Raw genomic sequence first — 19,596 nt, 5'->3', positions numbered from 1 at the left:
TGACAAAATATTGTTTTTATTAGAATATTAATATTTCTCCTATAGTACATACTTACAATATTGTAATAAGTGTTTCTCTAAACGAATAAATGACATAAAATCGTGATCGTGCATAATTAAAAATTGTAATACTAATATATTTTATTATAAATTAAAATCTTATGTACTTGTTTTCTTTTTAATATATATTATGTTTTGATTTAATTATATAATTTACGTAATTATGAATATACATATTCATAACTCGAAACATAAATACATATTCGTACATTTAAAAATCATCGACAGAGACACGTGGGTGAATTTTACTTCATAACTTTTTTTTTTTTTTATTATTACGGATTGTTAATTAATGTACATAATAATATTTGGTAATAATGGCACGTGGTAAAAGATCATTTCGCGGTGGGAAAAGGAAATTTCACCGATCCGATGATCGGCCGAAACCCAAAAAGAGTAAATTTAACCTAAAAGAGGCTTCGTATGTCAAAGATCGTGACATTAAAAATAGGGAAATTGAGAAACGTAGGCAAATGTTGGAAAAGGAAAAGTTACAACAACGAGACATAGAAAGTGACAATTCTGGCGATGAACAAGAGAATCCATTGCAAAACTTGTTATCCTCTTTTGTAAACACAACTAGTTTACAAATTACTGCTATTGAATCTGATTCAGAAAGTGATGATTTTAGTGATAAGGATGACGTTGAGGAGAATAATGAAATTAGTGACAAGCTAACAATGGAATCTAACAATATGGATGAGGAGGCAGATTTACCAAGTGATAGTGACGAAATAGAAATGAAAGATGCTGACGAAGAAGATCCTGAAACTACTCAAGAAGATGCTGGTTATTTGAAGGATCCATTCTCAATTCATCTTCATGATGATTTAAGCGATAAACTTTATGAAGCAGTTTCTAATGTCCCACAAATTGTAGAAACACAAAAGATAATATGGCCTGTTTTAGGCAATCTTACATGTCAAATACCAAAATCTGCAGATGATGCTAAAGACACAATGAAAAAATCTAATATTTCTGTTTTAGAATATAAACAATTTTCTAAGTGTGGTACTGTTCCTCAATTAATTGATAATGTAAATTGGGATAAATTATATGTCAAGTCTCAAATTCATGGCAATCTTACTCAAGCAAATTATTCAAATACAAAGGATAATGCTAATACAACTCCATCACCTATGACTCCTTTACAAAGGGAGCTATTTTCAATAATAAATAATTATCAAGATTTATACTATCCTGAAAGGACTTTTTCTAATGCGGATCAAATAAGATTTGTGTATTGCTTACATATAATTAATCATGCGTTGAAAACACGAACGAAAATATTGCACCATAATGCAAAGATAACAAAATCAAAATGTACAAACATGACAGAAATTCCTGATGAATATAGAGACCAAGGTTTAGTGAGACCAAAGATTTTAATAATTGTTCCTTTTAGGCATTCATGTCTAAAAATTGTTGAAGTATTGATATCTATTTTAATTGGAGAAGATAAAGGTGGTTCTGTAATGAATAAGACAAGATTTATGGAAGATTTTAGTGGCAATGAATTAGCAATGTCAAAAAAAAATCCAAAACCTGAAGATTATGAACTGACATTTCAAGGAAATACAGATGATACTTTTAAAATAGGAATTTCTATTACAAAAAAGACTTTAAAATTATATTCAGAGTTTTACTCCTCCGACATAATAATTTCATCTCTACTAGGTTTAAGAATATTAATAGGTGCAGAAGGTGAAGCAGATAGGGATTATGATTTCTTAGCATCAATAGAATTATTGATTCTTGATCAAGCAGAATTGTTTTTAATGCAAAACTGGGATCATATGATACATATATTAAATCATTTGCATTTACAACCAAAAGATTCTCATGGAACAGATTTTTCTAGAGTAAGAAGTTGGTGTGCGAATGGATGGACTAAATACTATAGACAGACGTTAATATTTTCAAGTATTCATGTGCCTGAAATTTATGGAGTATTTAATAAGAAATGTTACAATTATGCAGGGAAAGTAAAAATAATAAATCCTATTTCTCCTGGATCTATTTGTCAAGTAGCTGTACAAATTCCACAAGTGTTTCACAGATTTGACACTTCAAGTCATTCTCAAGCCTTGGAATATAGAATGGAGTTCTTTATAGCAAAGATACTACCTCAGTATAAAGATACAATAATGAATCATACATTGATTTTTATACCATCTTACTTTGATTTTGTGAAATTACGGAATTATTTTAAAAAAGAAGAATATAGTTTTGTACAAATTTGTGAATATTCTAAAGATGCAAAAGTGGCAAGAGCAAGAGACATGTTCTTCCATAGTGATGCACATTTTCTCCTATATTCAGAAAGATTTCATTTTTTCCGTAGAATAAGAGTAAAAGGTATAAGGCACATTATATTTTACGCACCACCAATCTTTCCTCAGTTTTACGTAGAAATGTGTAATTTAATGCAGGAAGCTAATCAAAATCCACGTTCAGGTTCTGGAAGTAATATGACAATTACTATGTTATATTGTAAATATGATATTATGCAGCTTTCTGCAATTGTAGGAGCTGAAAGGGCAAATAAAATGTTTGGATCAGAAAAATCTATCCACATGCTTATGACTGGTGAATAGAAAACAAAAAATACGTCAAATTCTTTTATATAATAGCATCGGTATCAGATGTTATCGATGTTGTGACTGTTAATATTATTAAATATGTAAAAATGTATCATTAACATTTGTAGTTCGTATTATTATTAACAGGAAACATTTTTATCTTCATCGTTTTGTGTAATTTCTTTATTATATTACTATACGATTTTTAAATGTATTGAAATAAATACAATGTTAATTACAATTATCCAAACGATTTTGTTCACAGAATTATTTTTACATACCAATAGTATAATTCCGCAATATTACGATTATTTCAGCAAAGAAACATAATTTGATCTAAAAAGTATTTGTTTAGCATTTTATAATTATTTGGATGTAAAGATTATTAAATTGTTTTCGTCGTTATTAACTAAATAATTCTTATATAAGCATTATAACAAATCTAAAAGTTTTGACAGTAAAATCTAATTCTTCTTTTAATTACTTTTAATATTCTAACATATTAATTAATGTTAGAATGCGTTTTGTTAGATACTTCTTTGGTTTCTGTATTTAGACTAGTTTGTAAATCCTCGAGTGTTGTTAGCGAGGGAACAGTCGATGATTCAGCAATCTCTGTTAAGATAGTTAATAAATCCTTCTGTCGTGGAGTGGTTATGATTTCTGACATGCTTCGTTCACTCGCCATGATCGTTAATTTTGTCGTCATTTTTTCTGTCTGCGTATCTGAAAAAAGAAAAAGTAATTTTAGTTTTATCGCATCTAGATTAGCATTTACAGCGATCAGCGATTTCAAGATAATGAATTCCATGTTGATAAATCATGACAAGAGTATAATTACACGATATATAGATATATTTACACTATAATTGGCTAGTATAATAATAATTCGAACAAGAAATCGGTTTTTAAAGTTTTTAAAACGAATAGATAACATCGCAGCAATTGGAGGATTTGAAATCTGTTTTTATCGTTCATAATAGAGCGATCGGTGATATAATATGATAATTATGTATTACCGCATTCTAATTTTGTATTTGTCTTGGTAGAGACGTCTTTCGGATCCCACAAAAAAGTATAATACAACGATAGCAGGATAGCTGCCATGCTAACAAATATAACATAGGCAACCACCGTCAATACCCGTACCAACTTTTGTTTATGCTTTGGTTCGTAGAGCTTGTCTTTCCTTTCGTCTCCTGCAAATCGAATTTCATTGCCTGCTGGTTTATGTTCGCGATTTCCCAATGTACGACTAATGCTTGCCATTACGTTTTGAGCGCTCATTTTGCGCGGCAACTGCATTCTCGACGTGCTGATGTTTCAAAGAAATCCGTTGTATTCAATTTTCGACGGTAAGGTCATTAAGTTCATAAATGAGTTTTATGTTTCAGTCTTGATATAAAATTTCAATATAACATTATAACATTTTAGTTTCTATAATATTAAGTCATCGTACAAAAATCGTAATTGTAATCATAGTAATTCGATGTAAGGTTTCGAGGGAAATATCGAGGAAAACATTGTTTTCATCGTATATTACGTATTTATAACTTGCTCGATCATTAATATTTATGAACGTTCAGTAAACTTTATAAGTTTATTACTGTAAGCTTTGTAGCTTAAATATATCTTATGTTGAAGACCGTTACGCAGAATGCTTTTGCGTTCGACAGGTTACGTACATATGTTTGGTCGAATGTTTTCTACGATTTACCACCAATATTTCTGTAATCCTCGCGTTATCAATATGAATTCGAATCCACTTTTATCGATTTTTGAATTTCCCAATTTAGTAGACAGTTTGGTTTACTGATAGGGCGTTCCCGAGCGAATACTGCGAGTATGTGGTAGGGAAGTGCTTAAACTTCACGATAATTTGTCAAGAGGGAGATAAATTTTCGAGAATGTAATATGTAGAGGGTTTATATTGACGTTTTCATTATTCTACAACTATTTCTGTCTCCTGACTACTGGATCAACGTTTCTCACAGATACAGCTGGTAAGACACACTCGTCCAATGATATGTATCAACGAGTTTTCACTGCGCAAGTCTCAGAATCTTGACTCATTGTGCTTCGTTCTATAAACTCCAAGGGCTGTTTAATTTTACAGAATACATCGTGGAAAATGTCCTTAAACCGTATAATGGACACCGTCTCATTGTATTTCCAAAATTTATCCACCCAAAGTTATCTCGTATGTTTTTCGATAAATATACGTGTTTAACATATTATATGTTGATCGAATCATTGTTTCTGTTTATAACTAGAGTAACATTTTGATTTTATTTATTTTAAATAAGCCTTTTTTAAAGTGAAACATTCAAAGGTAATAATGTTTAACGTCAGAAACAATAAGAATCTCTCTGTTTCATTCATATTATATAAGATAAGTAATATACTGAATTAAAAGAATATTCATTAAGACATAAGTATAAGCACTACATCGGTTTCGAATTGAAGTGCTTCTGTAGAAGTGACAAAGAAATGATTAAAAATGTTACATAATCATTTTACGTAAGACTGAGCTTATGTATTGCTTCAAAGTTAATACTTGCATGTACAGGATACATTGTCGTTCCATACAGGACGCTATTTACGTAAACGTAATCATTCCAATGGATATAATTCGAAAGTTACAAGTGTCAAGAATAGAAGCTGCTAATACAAGAGCCCATAAACTTTAGTCAAAGCTGATAGGGTTTTCGTTTCGAGAGTAAAGTGACTTTTACGACATTCTCGTTTTACATAAGAGGCGCGCCTTTATTTTAATAGCATTTAGTAGCATTGTTCTTCGATCTCGGATAAAGATAGTAGTACGATCGGTAATCGTTATTCAATGGATATTTCATATATTTAAGAAGAAATAAAAAAGGAAAAAAAGGAGTGGATATATCTTTTCTTTAGTTTGATTCGCGCATACCTTCATTTAAATATTATACTTCAGCATGTTACTTGAGAAGATGGAATAAAATAAAGTTGTTTAAATCAAATAAAGATTAAGCAAGTTTGTTCATAGGAGTAGTAAGATTTTTGTACTGATGCAACGTTAAAGAAGCCATAATGGATCGACCTGACCCTGTTCTGGTCATTACGTGAACAATACAGATAATCATCGTAGGTCAATTCACCGACTATCTTCTTTCTAAGGTTTTAATCATGACTTTTCATTGGAGTTACGTATATGAAATATTTTTATGCTTTGCCTTTACTGAAATATAATTGTATATACCTAACTACGCACGCGTGTAAAAAATATATTTGTACAAAAGAATAAATGATCACGTTCGTCGCTTAAATGAACGACAAAATATGTGTAATGTCGCACATTTAAAAAGGTGACTTACAGGTGAGTCAAGTGGAAAAAAATCAAATTATAGAAAATTTATTTACCTTTGAATTTCAACGCAATGTTTGCCAGTTTTCCAGGTAATTCGTTGGACCGTTCAGGATATTCCAGACGATTTTCAAGTTCCAAATTACGAGAAGAATCTAGAGTTGTTTGTTTATTTAAATTAATTGCTTGTTTTATATTGTTGATATTATACGCACGATCTTCTCTACTATTTTGGATATCGAAATTTTCTTCATCATTTATCGCCATAATTGTCATTGTAGTATCTATAAATCTTCCATTGGACAAATGTACTTCAGAATACTGGGGCGTTTTAACTTTCACACTTTTTTTATTAAACGTTTCAGCTTCCGATTTAAAGCTTGATAAAACGTTATTTTTGTCTTCGTTTCGATTGGTAACTGTATTTTTCGTAAAATTGTAATTTAATGGAAAAATATCTTGAGGTGATTCAGAATAGTTTCTGGTATTTGTAAAATGATCATTATTCGTTTCATTTCCAAAAATAGTCGAAGACTCCAATATCTGGAATGTACCATTATTATCGAACATACGATTCGTAATTTTAGTTGAATCTTTTGTACCTCTTCCATTTAATTTTCTTGTTAAGTTCAACGTCTTATCTTTTTCGAATGAAGTATAATTAAAGAAATTAGACGTCCCATTTTCTTGAGAGGAATCTTGAACAAAAGAGTTCGGATTATTCATTCTATTTTTCCAAGATTCAATTAAAGAATTTGGTAATAGAAACAAAGATTCGTTTAATTTTTCACGATGCTCTTTTACATGATCGTAATTATTGACAGATTTTTCTATGTCAGCAATACGACCCAAAAACAAGACATTCGTAGCATTAGAGTGTTGTACGGGGTTGTTGGGATCATCTTGCACAGTCATTTTATCGCCTTGTAAGTATTGTACTTCGGGTTCGGAAGATAATTGAACCGGTCTTCGTATGAACCTCGGATTAGGTGGTTCCCAAAGAAATAAGTAATACGCGCTTAAGACAATGGCTACGAAACTTACAGAGAACATGTAAGCCATCACAGTGACTAATCGTATTATTTTCTTAGTCCTTCGATTTTCATAGATATCCGTCTCCTTTCTCGAGCTTTCACCACCGCCAGCTCCTTCTTGAGGAGCCCCATCACTGTTGTCTTCCTTGCTCATCGTAATTTGAATTTTATTTGTATTATTGTATCAAACTCTGATTAAGAACTTATACTTCCCAGTGGATTTCTATCGGTTTTATATCCATTTTCCTAATTTTTCTTTTTATCTCCATTTTTGTTACAATTCTTCTTGCGTATCGTTGCCATCTTGTAGAAATATAAATTTACATTTCACAGTAATTGTGGAGAAAAGTTCACCGAATCAAACACATGTGCAACCAAACAAAAACGTATTAGGAAATCTTCCGTTAGTGCTTTATATTTTTCATTAATTTTTAATGTTTGATTTTAAGTACGTGAACGTAGACTCTGTAGCCGGTGTTTATTTTTCAATATATTCGAATTATTTGATATTTTACTCTTACACCTTGTACTAAGGTGGAGATGAGAAAAAGAAGACAATGTATCGTAGGACGCGCTTCGGTAGCGAAAGCACGTAAGACTGCAGTTCTGAATAAGCGTTCGTAGAAAAGCACCTTCCTTCGCCACGTGTTCGAATCACGCGCAAGCGTTCTTAAGTCGGTACGTATTGTACACGAGATTATTTTTTGCTTGCAATTTATTAGACGCTTGTTCAGTATTTCAATAGTATCTAAAGATATTTTTATTGAAGTACGATGAACTTTGTATTTGATCAACATTTCCAAATATTTTTAAACTTAGATTTTGGATCATCCCAACTTTCATCATCGCAAACGGTAATGTCATCTTGCATTAACAGAGTTTCAGAGAATTCAGCATCTTCTTGTTCCTTTTTCGAAACTTCTTCCTTGTTTTCTTCGGATTGTAGCACTGATTTTTCTAATACTACTGTTTCTGACGATTTTGACTTTTTGTTTGTCCATGTATACATCAACCTTTCATTTTCTTCTATTTGATCGTGTAAAGTATTTTTACTGCAACGCGAAGATGATTGTTTCATATTATTACAGTTACATATTTCTAAAGATGTATTTACAGCAACTGAATTTTTTTCAAACTGGTTGTTTTCAAAAGTTTTCACGCTACAAGCATCATCTCCGAGTTGCTTCGAAGGATTCTAAAAATGTTTTAAACTTTGTAATAAGATTAAATGCGATTTACAGCTATGACTATTTACGCAGGATAGAGAATTATTATACCTCAGGAAGCGAATTTGATCGCGACGATAAATTATGCGAATTCGATTCTCGAAATTGTCGAGAGTTTTCGTTGATTCGAGGATTTGATACATACGGTAAATTTGGGACACATTGCTGATTGTTCAAAATTGTAAAAATTTGCGTCAACAAGTCGTTTGAACCTTCGGAACAAGGTATTGGAATTGTCGTTTGAATACTCTGTCGGGCAATCAATGAATTTAATGCCGGCATCAATGCCGGAGCATAAAGTAACACCGCAAGTCTGTCAAAGAGGAACCAAAATATGAAAAGAAATCAAAAATTTCATTTCTTATTCTAATGTCTATCCCATACCTCAACAATTGAATGGTAAAGCTATTGGGATCTAACAAAGGATTCCACGTAGGAGATTGCACCATAGGAGTATAAGCGGTATGAACGTTGCTACGCGGAGTTGGTATTTTCTTATGTATTTCTTTTTTCTGTCTCTGGATCATACGCGTAAATTGTCTGGGTGAATCGCTTGTACAATGTGTTCCTTCATAGGATAACTTCTTCGCATGATTGTTCCAATAGCTGCGATTGCCTTGAGGTGTTTGAACACGAATATTAAAATTATCTTTTCGATGAACATCCGTATTTTCGAAAAATTTAGTTCTTTTGAACATACACTTTTCTTCGCAATTGGTATTTTGTTGCTGACAATGAAACGTAGATTGATCGGAAATATCGCTGTTAAACTTTGATCCCATTATAGGTCGAAATTCTGGTGTATATACAGCAGGTTTAGTCTGCGTATGATCTTCATGTTTAACATCGAAGTCAGTATAGTAGGACGTTTCCGGCTCATGTTTCTTGTCGAAGCTTTGGCATACTTCCATCGACGCCTTTATACATCGTTGATAATTATATTAGTTCCGAATCGTTTACAAAATAAAATTATATATTTTGTAACATTTAATTAACTTTAGCGCGATAAAGAACCTGTTATACGAACTTAATACCTTTCGCGTTTCAGGGGGACCAAAATGTTTCCTCGATTTACCAAAAGTGATTTTCGAATGATCGGAATCACATTTATTCACAGCTTTATGAATCTCACTATTTGTCTATAAAGAGATATATTAGTAACATAATATTTCAAATTATTAAAATTTTTATATATCTTGATACGCATACTTTAGAATTTGTTGTTTTGTATCTCGACGAATCAATCAATTGAGTTGAATCCTGTGGAAGTATCATAGCAATATTCTGCATCGAACAAACTGCTGTTGAATTGTTAATTAGTATTCTTGATTGAAACGAGTTGCTATCAGGCTCTTTTATAGGATAAATATCATTCTGTAAATTCTGAAAGAACATACAAGTACAAACAATCATGTTTCATCTTGTTGATTTTTAAACGAATACCTGTGAAGATTTTCTGTATTTCTTCCAATCTGGATCATCAAAGGTTTCATTAATTGAATCTTTATTTTTTTTCATAGTGTGACGTTTCCTTCGTGATGAAACGCTAATTTGTTCTTGATTCTTTTTGTACTGATTTTTTGGAAGAGTTCCAAAAAAGTGTCCGTACTTTGTTAGGGAACGATGTTTCCAATTTACATCTGTTTGCGACTTTAGAAGAATGAAATTAAATATGAACAAAAGAATATTAAGTTCAAAAAATTAGTAAAATGGTAGATGATGAAAATACCGATTGATGTACGGCATTGGTATTTCGTGTTATTATAGGGATTAATGTTTTCACTCTTGTTAATTCTCTTTCCATAATTAGATATCTTTCTTTCATTTGTCTGATATATTCCAATAAATATCGATTAGGTATATTCTCAGTATTACTAAAGCATAATTAACAAGTTATTTTGTTTCCTCTTGACAATTCATTTCACTTAAGAAATTCAATTTCTTGTTTGTACTAACGTTCGGAAACATAAATTATTCGGCTGGCTATGGTCATTATCTTCGAGAAGAATAAAATTTAAATCAAACAAGAGTCCGTCGTTCCTTAAAGATGGTATATTTACTAATTCATTAAATGATATCCTATGTCCTTGATTTGCAGAAAGTTGTCGAATAAATTCATTACGTCTTTGATTGCGTTGATTATCCATAAGTTCCAAAAATATTTGTCGTCCTAACATACTTGTTAATTTTGTGTAAAGAAATTCACAACAAATTTTGACGAATTTGTACTATAATTACAATTATTTTGTATAATCTTTCATATAGGTTGTGTTTTCCATTGTATGTTCATCTTTTTTTTGGGCAGGGGAGGAGGGGATAGATTAAATTCTATTTGAGAAACTTGAACATCGATTTAAAATTGAGTCGTTACTACAAATTGCTATATTTGTATTTTTGTTCATTCTATAAAATCGTCTCTCTAACCCACTAACACAGTGTTTTACACAATGTCTAGTTTAACGCAAATGTATATGACATTTAACGAAATGATAGTACATATGTATGAACATTTATTCTCCGTATTTTTAAAATAAAGTTTGACGTTTCCTGTGTATATTTGTTCAGTATCTTCTGATTAATGTTAGCATGCATATAGAAATTTGATATTCCGTATTTATTACCTGTTACTAGCGATTGTTTCATCACCCCTTATTTTTACAAATTTTGTTTAACATTTTTTCGTTTGTATATTACTTTTTTACTTATTATTGTTGTATATATCTCCAATTTTGTATTTGAAAATGAACTAACATATTTATTAAAGAGGCGCTTATTAATATAAGCACACTTTGTAAGCACAAGGTTATTACTGTGTTAAATAACGTAAATCATAATTCTTGTCAATTTATTTTTTGATGTTTGTATATCACACATATAACTCTTGCCAAGTTTCATGTATATCGTATGTATATGTACTATAGTAGGCATTTTCATCTTACGTTTTACGTTACATGTTGCAACTATGATTCGTTGTACGTAAATTGAACGATACTTTGTAGAACCTAAATGATTTGTAGCATGTATCATTTTACGGCTTAAGGAATTCCGAGCATGTTTGTTCGGAAAACGTGCTATATATGATTAACGTTGTAAACAGAGATGTTGGTTTAGTCCTGGTAATGAAAGGTATATGTAATTTTCTTGTTTTGTATCATCTTTTTATGGTGGAATGGTCAGTCTTAACAGAAATTTAAATACGTCAGGTAGTGTGAGTATAATAGAAATTATATCACCTATTATATTATTGTCTTGTATTCGTTTTTATTGGTATTGATATAATATAAACATAACCTCTTTCTTTATAATTCTTTGCCATTCATGTTTTGACTTATATAATTTATATTATATTAACATCATAATTACAATAAATATTACAGACCTCCTCAAAATAATTCTTATACATATTGTACTAAAAATTTATCGAATGAAGCAATTACTTATAAATATGCATTTATTAGGGAGCTGTATTTTTTGATTCGTCTTATAACATGGATGAAGAAGAGTTACATCTACCCATATTAACTTCTGAAGAAGTACATTTTAAAAAATTGGATACTATACCAATTGTGTCTGTTCCCCTTATATTTAGTGTAAGTGGCAACTTCTTTGAATTATTTAGAGGATTATATAAAAGAGATTGTTCGTCATGCAAATACTATGTGTTTATTTCAAATTTTAGGTGTTTCTAGAAATTATTGGGATTATATTTATATCTGTGTGGCCTGAAGAAAAAAATAAATGTGATACATATTTTATGTACTTGTATCTTCACTGTGCATACTGGCTGATAATTATGTTGACAGATCATTTTGTAAAAGCAAAGCATCATAAACTCCGTATTTATGGGTATCTTGATTTTTATCAATCAACATATCAACAGATAAGAACACCTCTTTTCATAGCATCATTATGGATAACGTGTTATCTATTATTGGCTGTGATTTTGCATCACACGCATAAAGTTAATTACGAACAATATTGTCGTGCTTCAGAATGGTTCACTCCTCTAAATTATATAGTGTTGTTGACTACAGTAGAACTTACAATTATTATATCAGTTTATATACATTACATTAGTAAGTATACGAAAAATTATTGAAGAATTTATAATATAGAAAGTTGTAAGGATATAAACATTGTTTTTCTTGCAGAAAAAGTTTTGCGATTCAATCGGTTACGTCCTCCAGCTGATGTTGCTAGAGAAGAATGGTCATCTTCTTTTACTCAAGATACATATGCAGGTAGCAGTGAAGTAGGTTGCTATCATAGGAGATCTAATTTGGAAGAATTGCTTGAAATGCAGGCCGATTTGATAAGATATTTAAGAGATCGTAACGATAAATTCAGTCATGCAATAATGTTGTTGGCAGCTCAACGTAGGTTGCCTGAAACAATATAAAATACAAGCTTAAGGTAAAGCTTTCTCATTTTTATTCGAGGACTATAATTGATATCTTTATATTTTATGGAATTCAACTTGTTTTATCGTTGATATCTCTTTGTTGGTTCTTTCATTATATATACAGTATATACTAAATACACTAATTTTTAATAGCAATCATAACTTGTTACATTTTTACTTGCATCTAAGGTGTGTACTACGTATGAATATTTAGAAGTTCTCTTACACAAATTACTTTTATTACATTAATTTACATTAATTTGAACTGAAGTTATATTTTATCAATGATAATTGTTACGATTAAAAGAGATATCGTATAACAAGAAATCAAAAATAATTTCTGTGATAAAAAATGTATATCTCCAATTCAATAAAGTATATATTTTTTTCAATATACAATTCTTATAATTCTAATTACACTTTACAGTTCTTATAATACGTATATGTTTGTATGATGTTTCTACAATTAGGCTAGCAATATCTTCAATACATAATATTTATTTTCTAAGATTTTACTACAAACGTTATTATTACAGACTATTATATGATAACAGAAACAGTAATCATCTATTTATTTTGCATTCTTTGAAATATTGTTCCATTTTTTCATTATCAAGTTGAACAAATATATACTTTTGATTCGAAAACTAATTTTTAAAGATTAGAAAATAACATTATCGGGAAAAAGAGCGAGATTACATTTTTTTTACATTGCGTGCTCGATTTATTATATTGAAAGAGTTCTTAATAATAGCGAGGTTAACATATATGCCGAATATTTCTATTTATATACTTTTTACATATGTATATGTGCATATTTCTATAAATGCCTAATAATACCTAATTTATGTCAATAAAAACTTAATGCAGTGTGCACGTGAAAACAAGAAAGATCATACTCATGATTTGTTGGTCCGTATTTAACTCGAACCTTTAGTATTTTATAAGATACCGCGAAATAAGGTTCTCAATAACGATTTTTTTTTACTGTATAACTGCATTGTAAGGCTTCTTGTGGATAAACACCTTAGACGATGAGATGTATCATATTAAAAAAGAAATCTATTTACAGAAAGTTTACGTGTGTTACGGCAGGCTTAGAGTCCTATGCTATCATATGTATGTATGTTTATGGTATATAAAATTATTTACTTATACATATGGAACACTCAAATATACAATGCTATAAAATGTAGAAGCTTGTACTTCATCGAGATGTACTACGTAGTTATGATTTCGACGTTTTTCTTGGAAATGAAAATATCCTATAAATGATCGCGTATTAAAATCAGTGCTAAAACCGAAGATTCTCGCTATTCAGGTTAGTACTATACCTCGTTCCTTGTTTTTTGAAAGTTTGTACTACGCTTTTAGGCCAGCCATTTTTGCTGCGTTCATACATCGGATACATCTCATGGTTTCAAGGATGTATACCGATTGTTTTTTATTATTGTCTTATAGAAGAAGTTTTTCAGACTTCATGATAAACGCAAATCGAGATAATCTTCTCGAACTAATTAATTTTGAACATTGTGCCAAATTCTTCTAGTGTAATGAGCAATATAACCAAGTTTCGATTGATCGTTTTTACTTTTATAAATCTGCTGTTTGCAAAGTAGAAGTTTCCTTTTTATGAAGTAAAAACGAACGTGGAAACGTTTCGGCGCTTCGGATGTAATTAGAGCGAGGCGCAATAACTTCGTTTCACATTTAAGGCTGAACCATCGCGCCAAGATTTTCCTCATGGCTATAAGTTCTAACCAAATTTTCTAAGGGTAAGCAGTTGTTGATCAAGAATTTTGTTCCTAATTTTCGTATAATTTTGATCGCTTTTATTCAGAGCAACATTTCGCATTGCAAATGGTTGTTTAAAATTAATTCCCATAAATTTCATTTTGCAGAAATTAATAACTTTTATACCATAGAAATATGCTTGTTTAAAAAATAGTTTTCTCTTACATTTTAACATTGCTGTATTTTCTGTTCAATCGTGGTATTATCAGTATCGCAAAAAAGTATTTTTAATCTCACACAATATTTTTCGGAAATTTTGTAATTTGTCATCGCGTTTAAAGAATCGACGCGCATCGCAAAGGCGCGGTGGTCCCAATCATACAACTGCTTTACGCGACCAATAATGATAGAATCACGCGTGCGTAGCTCCCACTACGTTTCCGGTTGCTGAGAGTTGCTCTTCGGCCTCCATCATTTTTAACTTTCTCACTACTTGAGCATGTTCTTCGAGTAGCCTTGCGAATTCTCCTCTTCTAGTTTCGGCTTCCACTTGCATTTGTTTAATTTTTTCTCGAGGTCCGCCTGGACTGTCCAGTGGAGTTTGAGGCGATGAATTCTGAGAGCTGTTTTCATTCGATAAACCATCTAAATCCGAGTTCTCGCTTGATATCGAATGAGAATCGACGTCATCCACAATTAAACTGTAAATTAAAAAGAACATTGAAATCTACAATATCTCTTCCATCGACAATTTAACAATTAATATTTTTATCGACTATTGGTACGATTTTTAATTCGGCAGATGCACAGTCTTCGTCTTAATTTTAAGTAAAAAAAGGAAAACAATGAAAACATGAATTTGAGGCTCGATTCAAGCACGAGATATTTTCGGAAAAAATTATTGTCACTGGATACATAGATATTACTATTTACCACGATTAATAGTAATCAAGTAATTGTAATGAATAATGATAATCAAGACGTCCATTCTGTATTTTGAATTTCAGTTTTAATAGCGTAATTTGCTGGCAGAGAGGACGTGATTTTTATAGTTGGTCTAAACTATCGACGTTCTGCCCTGCAGCATTCTAGTGGCAACAATTGTCGCTTGCGTCAATGTTACGTCATTGGTACTGAAGCACGTAGTCTAGGCTATGGATAACGAATTGATTTTACGTAAAACACTGTATTAGAACCCTAAAAATATTTCAGTAATATTGAAGAAGGAAACGACATATACGAGACTTTTTATTATCGAAACGAAAGTGTCGGTTTAATTGTACCGGAAGAACATTCTGTTGAGGGGAAAAGGGGAAAGGAAGAGAATCTACTCATTTGCGTCATGATCTATTATGCTGGCTGAATGCCGGCTGCGATATAGTGATCTTGATAGAAACATGGCAATTTTCGTAATATATGAATTATTATCGTTAATCTACAAATCATAAGATTTCGAAATCGGAAAAAGTATTTAGATAAATATACTTGTTTGTTATTAGATTATTGGGTGATCAACGAAGCCAAAATCGACGTATTATTTATGTACTAAACTAAATTCATGTTTCTCATTCACATTTCATTTTTTATTACTACAGGCTTTCGAGTACGCATTTAGAGATGTGTGCTTGATTCGATCGAGATAACCGAGTATATTCTTAAGTACACTGCGATCAAGGATTAACATTGACTCTACCGTTCTCCTATTTCTGTCACACGATACTTTATACGTATTTCTTTTTTGTTTTTTGCCTTTTATCATACAGTATCGATCAAAATCAGTTGATTTTTGTAAGATTTTGATTTTAGAAAGATTTACTATCGCTTACCTGAATGCGCCGTAAATTTCTCTTCCTGATGCCATCGTCACTGCGATATCAGGCAACGACCCTGAAACAAAGAGTCCTATGTCTGTGACGTAAATTCATTAATTCCGAAGGAATATACAAACACGTGAACGGGTAAAGATTTATGATAGGATAATTTTACGAGTAACGCAATATGTAGTGACGTTGATTGGTTTTTAAAAATCATTCTATTTTTCTCATCGAGTGACAAATAGCTAGGCCCACAGCTCTGACGCGATCATTGTATACTCTATGTCGAGCTAAGAATATTATTAAATACTATTTAATTTTAAGACGGCATAGCACGGATAACGTTTCATTCGCTCTGCCAGACAATGAGATTCTCGTACGTACAGAACGCATATCGAAATGAGTAAATAATTTGTGAGCATTTTGGCAATTGAGTCAAGATGGTTGACTCGATTGTCCAAAGAAATATATAGTCGCGTTACGCTTTATATCGTAGCACACTTCTCTGGCAAGGGTACGATGCGTAAAAGAAGCTTCATTTATTTCAAGACAACGGACATACATATCGGAAAGTACAACTATTCAGACTCGATATAGCATAAGACAATGCTTATCTTGGATCGCTCGTGGAAAAAGATTTTTCCCAGAACAGATTAAAACAGCTACAAACGATTCAGCGATAGTTACTTTATTCGTGGTCTGTAATTCTTGTTTCCTGTTTGCGCGAAAGGAGCAAAACCAATTTTCGATCGAAACGAAATCAATTGTCTTCGCGTTGGACGAAAATATATTATCTAATATTAGCATTGACACGCTATCATCTACGTATATCATTTATAAGGCCAACAATGTGATTTCCAGTGATTTTCTTACGTAAATTGCATTGCATCGTTTTATTTAACGAAGATCGATTGGCATGCCATTGATGTATTGGTCGTTATCATCGATCATAGAGCAAACGATAAAGATCCTATAAAATATGCTTTCGTTCGAAGAAGTTGTTAGGTCAAAAAGAAATTGAATCTCCGGTAAAAAAATATTATTCGTCATAATAAGCCAATAAATAGCCGACTATTTTCTGTGAACGACGTGTACAAATTTATCTGATGGAAGCGAACCAAATCGGGTGCATTTACACGTGTACGCTTCACACGTCATATCCTACGTTACGAACCACGCGAATTTCAATTGTACTTTACTGAATGCATTTCGCCCTTGCTAGTAATAGCAGCGTTTAAAAGTTCGACGATGAGGTCAGAAAATGAGAGTGAATCGAGAGAGAAGGTGCATTATCTGTGATAGCTAATTGCTGAGAAATCGTGATTATCGACGGCTAGCGCGAATTTGCCAGAATAATCGATGATGTATAAGGAAGGTGGTATCCCGATCTGTCTAAAATAGAATCACGAACGCGAATACGACGAGATCGAAACCTTGGCCCCATAGAGCAAAGCTTACGTCTGTTTCGTTGATAAAATGATTAATTAAGCACCGCGTGAACTAAATATCTCCTCCTATTCAAGCATCGAGATCTTAACGAGCAATCACCTTGGAAACACATTTGACCAACGATGCTACATTGTGTCTAAAGCATGTTAATTACAGTAAAAAAGATGCGCGAAAAGAAAGTACCTATATGTAATATTTCGTTACTAAATGTTCCTAAATGTTACTAATTGTACGTTCGGTTATACGTACAGTCGTGAAACAGCTAAACACACAGCTTTACAAGCTATACAGAAGGAATTTTCTTTATTTGGCAGAAGCTGGGAATCGACCTTCGTAACCACACGGGAAGGAGGATCGAGCTCGAGCGAGGAGAGCTTCGCGACCTTAGACAATGCGACCTGCACACGAAATATCCACGAACCGTGACCACTTCTGCGAGCTAAACGTAAGAGAAACGAAGAAGGTAAGAAAGTCACGAACCGACAGAGAGGAAAGTATCCTCTCGTATTATTACACCGGATAAACGTCAATGCCGTTTAGAACCAGTTGTAACGTTTCTACTCGAGATTCCTGTGTCGATCTCGAGCTGAACATTTTCATGGCGGTCTGTTAAAAGCACTTTGCTCTAATTGCATACCGGAATCTTTGACTCAAATGTACGCGTAAAATACACAAGTTAATACATAAGTGTCTGGACCATGCCTGCACAAGCGTCAGTTTCGAATGTCAGTAATTTCTTTTCACTCTCTTTTTGTTTCTTCAAATAAATTTCTAGCGAATGCGGACGATTTCTAGCGAGACAAAATGACTAGACAACGAACTTTTTATATTTTACGAAGGCTGTATCTAACAATAGTACGAAATTTTGATGGAAAACGAAGGGATAAATGTAATTACTTACCTCTGACCATCTGTGTTCGACAAGTTCCTGCCGTATGAGCAACTTCTCTCGTCTCTTCTTCCTCCTTTAAATAAAAGTTATGGAAGAGTTTGGCAAATTTTCTATGCTTGATAACGAACAGTATGAGGGGAAAAGAACAAAAGATCCTTAAACAGAAGAATACGTTTCGATAGATAGGGCAGTGAACGCATCCAAAGACACGACACGGCAGAACGTACGACGTTCACTACTCGAGAGACTCGCGCAGACTGATCTGCTTGGCCTCTATCGCCGCGCTACAACCTCAACAGCAGGTTACCGCTTTACCGGAGAAGGGGGATGCAATCGACAAATTTTATTTCATGCTACCCCGCCTTTTCCTTCTTATATTCCTTCTTCTTTCATACATTCAAGAAGCTTCCGTTTCCATTTCGTTCATAGATATGCTTATTACTAATTGAATGCCAAACGAATCAAGACAATGGAATACGCGCCGTTGATACTTTTACAAAATTACTAACCGTGAAACGATGTTTTGTCCCAAAATGTAGCAATGTTTCAATGAAAATGATAAAATCGACGTAATACACTTATAGAATTGGCTCTATTTCTATTCTTGCGCGTCTCATTTTTAACTCCGTTGATCTATTTTTAAACGATCGGTCGTTATTGTTGTTAAATGACTTCATAAAGCGTCGCCGAGTATTCGTGCACAGGCAATTAACAATTGTCCGCAATTGTTTTTCTTCGCAATTCTATTCGTTAATAGCACGTCGAAACAAAAGCCAGCGAATGAGAAAGCAATTTATGATAGAAAATCGGATTGCGCTTGAGGGAACCGTACGAACGAGAAAAATCTTTTTAAAGTGACAAATTTGCGACAAAAGAAAGGTAACTGACTATATTCGAATCGATGTTTCTTAGAAGCGGATATTGGCAGCTTATTTAACTAACAGATGAATCATTCGTAATGACGTTCATACTTCTCTCTGAATTTCGATTTATATCTTCTGCGTAATAAAATTGTATTTTGCACGTAAAACCAAAAAACAGGAAGATAGCTGAATTCATGGAA

The 19,596-nt window shown here is 32.3% G+C and overlaps 5 protein-coding genes across 8 annotated transcripts; 2 read left to right on the top strand and 3 right to left on the bottom strand.

Annotated features, from left to right (window-relative positions):
* The first annotated feature begins 125 nt into the window (after nucleotides 1-125).
* On the top strand, nucleotides 126-2,892 carry LOC132913026 (U3 small nucleolar RNA-associated protein 25 homolog). Its single transcript, XM_060970925.1, has one exon. It carries the CDS (start codon nucleotides 378-380, stop codon nucleotides 2,655-2,657), a length of 2,280 nt encoding a protein of 759 aa, XP_060826908.1. The 5' UTR covers nucleotides 126-377; the 3' UTR covers nucleotides 2,658-2,892.
* LOC132913045 (myb-like protein D) lies at nucleotides 2,796-7,599 on the bottom strand. Of its 3 annotated transcripts, XR_009659319.1 has the most exons (3): nucleotides 3,915-4,823; nucleotides 3,662-3,841; nucleotides 3,227-3,368 (listed from the first exon to the last, which is right to left on the bottom strand). XR_009659319.1 is itself a non-coding variant. In XM_060970979.1 (2 exons), exons 1-2 carry the CDS (start codon nucleotides 7,168-7,170, stop codon nucleotides 3,145-3,147), a joined length of 1,356 nt encoding a protein of 451 aa, XP_060826962.1. In that variant the 5' UTR covers nucleotides 7,171-7,599; the 3' UTR covers nucleotides 2,796-3,144. The 3 variants fall into 3 exon arrangements, 1 of the variants encoding a protein (XP_060826962.1); XM_060970979.1 differs by lacking the exons at nucleotides 3,662-3,841; nucleotides 3,915-4,823 and adding an exon at nucleotides 6,039-7,599 and having other exon boundaries at nucleotides 2,796-3,368; XR_009659318.1 differs by having other exon boundaries at nucleotides 3,254-3,368; nucleotides 3,792-4,936.
* Nucleotides 7,600-7,745: 146 nt separating this feature from the next.
* On the bottom strand, nucleotides 7,746-10,680 carry LOC132913037 (uncharacterized). Its single transcript, XM_060970954.1, has 7 exons — nucleotides 9,972-10,680; nucleotides 9,686-9,892; nucleotides 9,452-9,625; nucleotides 9,277-9,381; nucleotides 8,627-9,159; nucleotides 8,294-8,555; nucleotides 7,746-8,211 (listed from the first exon to the last, which is right to left on the bottom strand). Exons 1-7 carry the CDS (start codon nucleotides 10,065-10,067, stop codon nucleotides 7,807-7,809), a joined length of 1,782 nt encoding a protein of 593 aa, XP_060826937.1. The 5' UTR covers nucleotides 10,068-10,680; the 3' UTR covers nucleotides 7,746-7,806.
* Nucleotides 10,681-11,145: 465 nt separating this feature from the next.
* On the top strand, nucleotides 11,146-13,036 carry LOC132913056 (transmembrane protein 192). 2 transcript variants are annotated; one of them, XM_060971007.1, is made up of 4 exons: nucleotides 11,146-11,445; nucleotides 11,701-11,832; nucleotides 11,922-12,318; nucleotides 12,394-13,036. In XM_060971007.1, exons 2-4 carry the CDS (start codon nucleotides 11,731-11,733, stop codon nucleotides 12,639-12,641), a joined length of 747 nt encoding a protein of 248 aa, XP_060826990.1. In that variant the 5' UTR covers nucleotides 11,146-11,445; nucleotides 11,701-11,730; the 3' UTR covers nucleotides 12,642-13,036. The 2 variants fall into 2 exon arrangements, with proteins under 2 accessions (XP_060826990.1, XP_060826989.1); XM_060971006.1 differs by having other exon boundaries at nucleotides 11,146-11,450.
* Nucleotides 13,006-18,813, bottom strand: LOC132913069 (uncharacterized). Its single transcript, XM_060971031.1, has 3 exons — nucleotides 18,543-18,813; nucleotides 16,205-16,265; nucleotides 13,006-15,079 (listed from the first exon to the last, which is right to left on the bottom strand). The coding sequence occupies exons 1-3, from the start codon at nucleotides 18,550-18,552 to the stop codon at nucleotides 14,791-14,793; spliced, it is 360 nt and encodes a 119-aa protein (XP_060827014.1). The 5' UTR covers nucleotides 18,553-18,813; the 3' UTR covers nucleotides 13,006-14,790.
* Nucleotides 18,814-19,596: the final 783 nt, after the last annotated feature.

This window comes from Bombus pascuorum, chromosome 12, assembly GCF_905332965.1.
Source record: "Bombus pascuorum chromosome 12, iyBomPasc1.1, whole genome shotgun sequence".
Taxonomy (NCBI): Eukaryota; Metazoa; Arthropoda; class Insecta; order Hymenoptera; family Apidae; genus Bombus; species Bombus pascuorum.
This window is presented reverse-complemented; position numbering and strand designations above follow the sequence as displayed.

Bases quoted from the DNA above. Each gene is read 5' to 3' on its own strand.
- LOC132913069 (XM_060971031.1), bottom strand. The intron at 15,080-16,204 runs GTAAGCGATAGT...TTTAATTTACAG, and splicing joins GAAATTTACGGCGCATTCAG to TTTAATTGTGGATGACGTCG.
- LOC132913045 (XM_060970979.1), bottom strand. From the start codon at position 7,170: ATGAGCAAGGAAGACAACAGTGATGGGGCTCCTCAAGAAGGAGCTGGC. The intron at 3,369-6,038 runs GTAAATAAATTT...TTCTTTTTTCAG, and splicing joins CATTGCGTTGAAATTCAAAG to ATACGCAGACAGAAAAAATG.
- LOC132913037 (XM_060970954.1), bottom strand. From the start codon at position 10,067: ATGAAAGAAAGATATCTAATTATGGAAAGAGAATTAACAAGAGTGAAA. The intron at 9,382-9,451 runs GTATGCGTATCA...ATCTCTTTATAG, and splicing joins ACAAAACAACAAATTCTAAA to ACAAATAGTGAGATTCATAA. The intron at 8,212-8,293 runs GTATAATAATTC...AAACATTTTTAG, and splicing joins GATCAAATTCGCTTCCTGAG to AATCCTTCGAAGCAACTCGG.
- LOC132913056 (XM_060971006.1), top strand. From the start codon at position 11,412: ATGGTCAGTCTTAACAGAAATTTAAATACGTCAGGTAGT. The intron at 11,833-11,921 runs GTAAGTGGCAAC...TTCAAATTTTAG, and splicing joins CTGTTCCCCTTATATTTAGT to GTGTTTCTAGAAATTATTGG. The intron at 12,319-12,393 runs GTAAGTATACGA...TTTTTCTTGCAG, and splicing joins AGTTTATATACATTACATTA to AAAAAGTTTTGCGATTCAAT.
- LOC132913026 (XM_060970925.1), top strand. From the start codon at position 378: ATGGCACGTGGTAAAAGATCATTTCGCGGTGGGAAAAGGAAATTTCAC.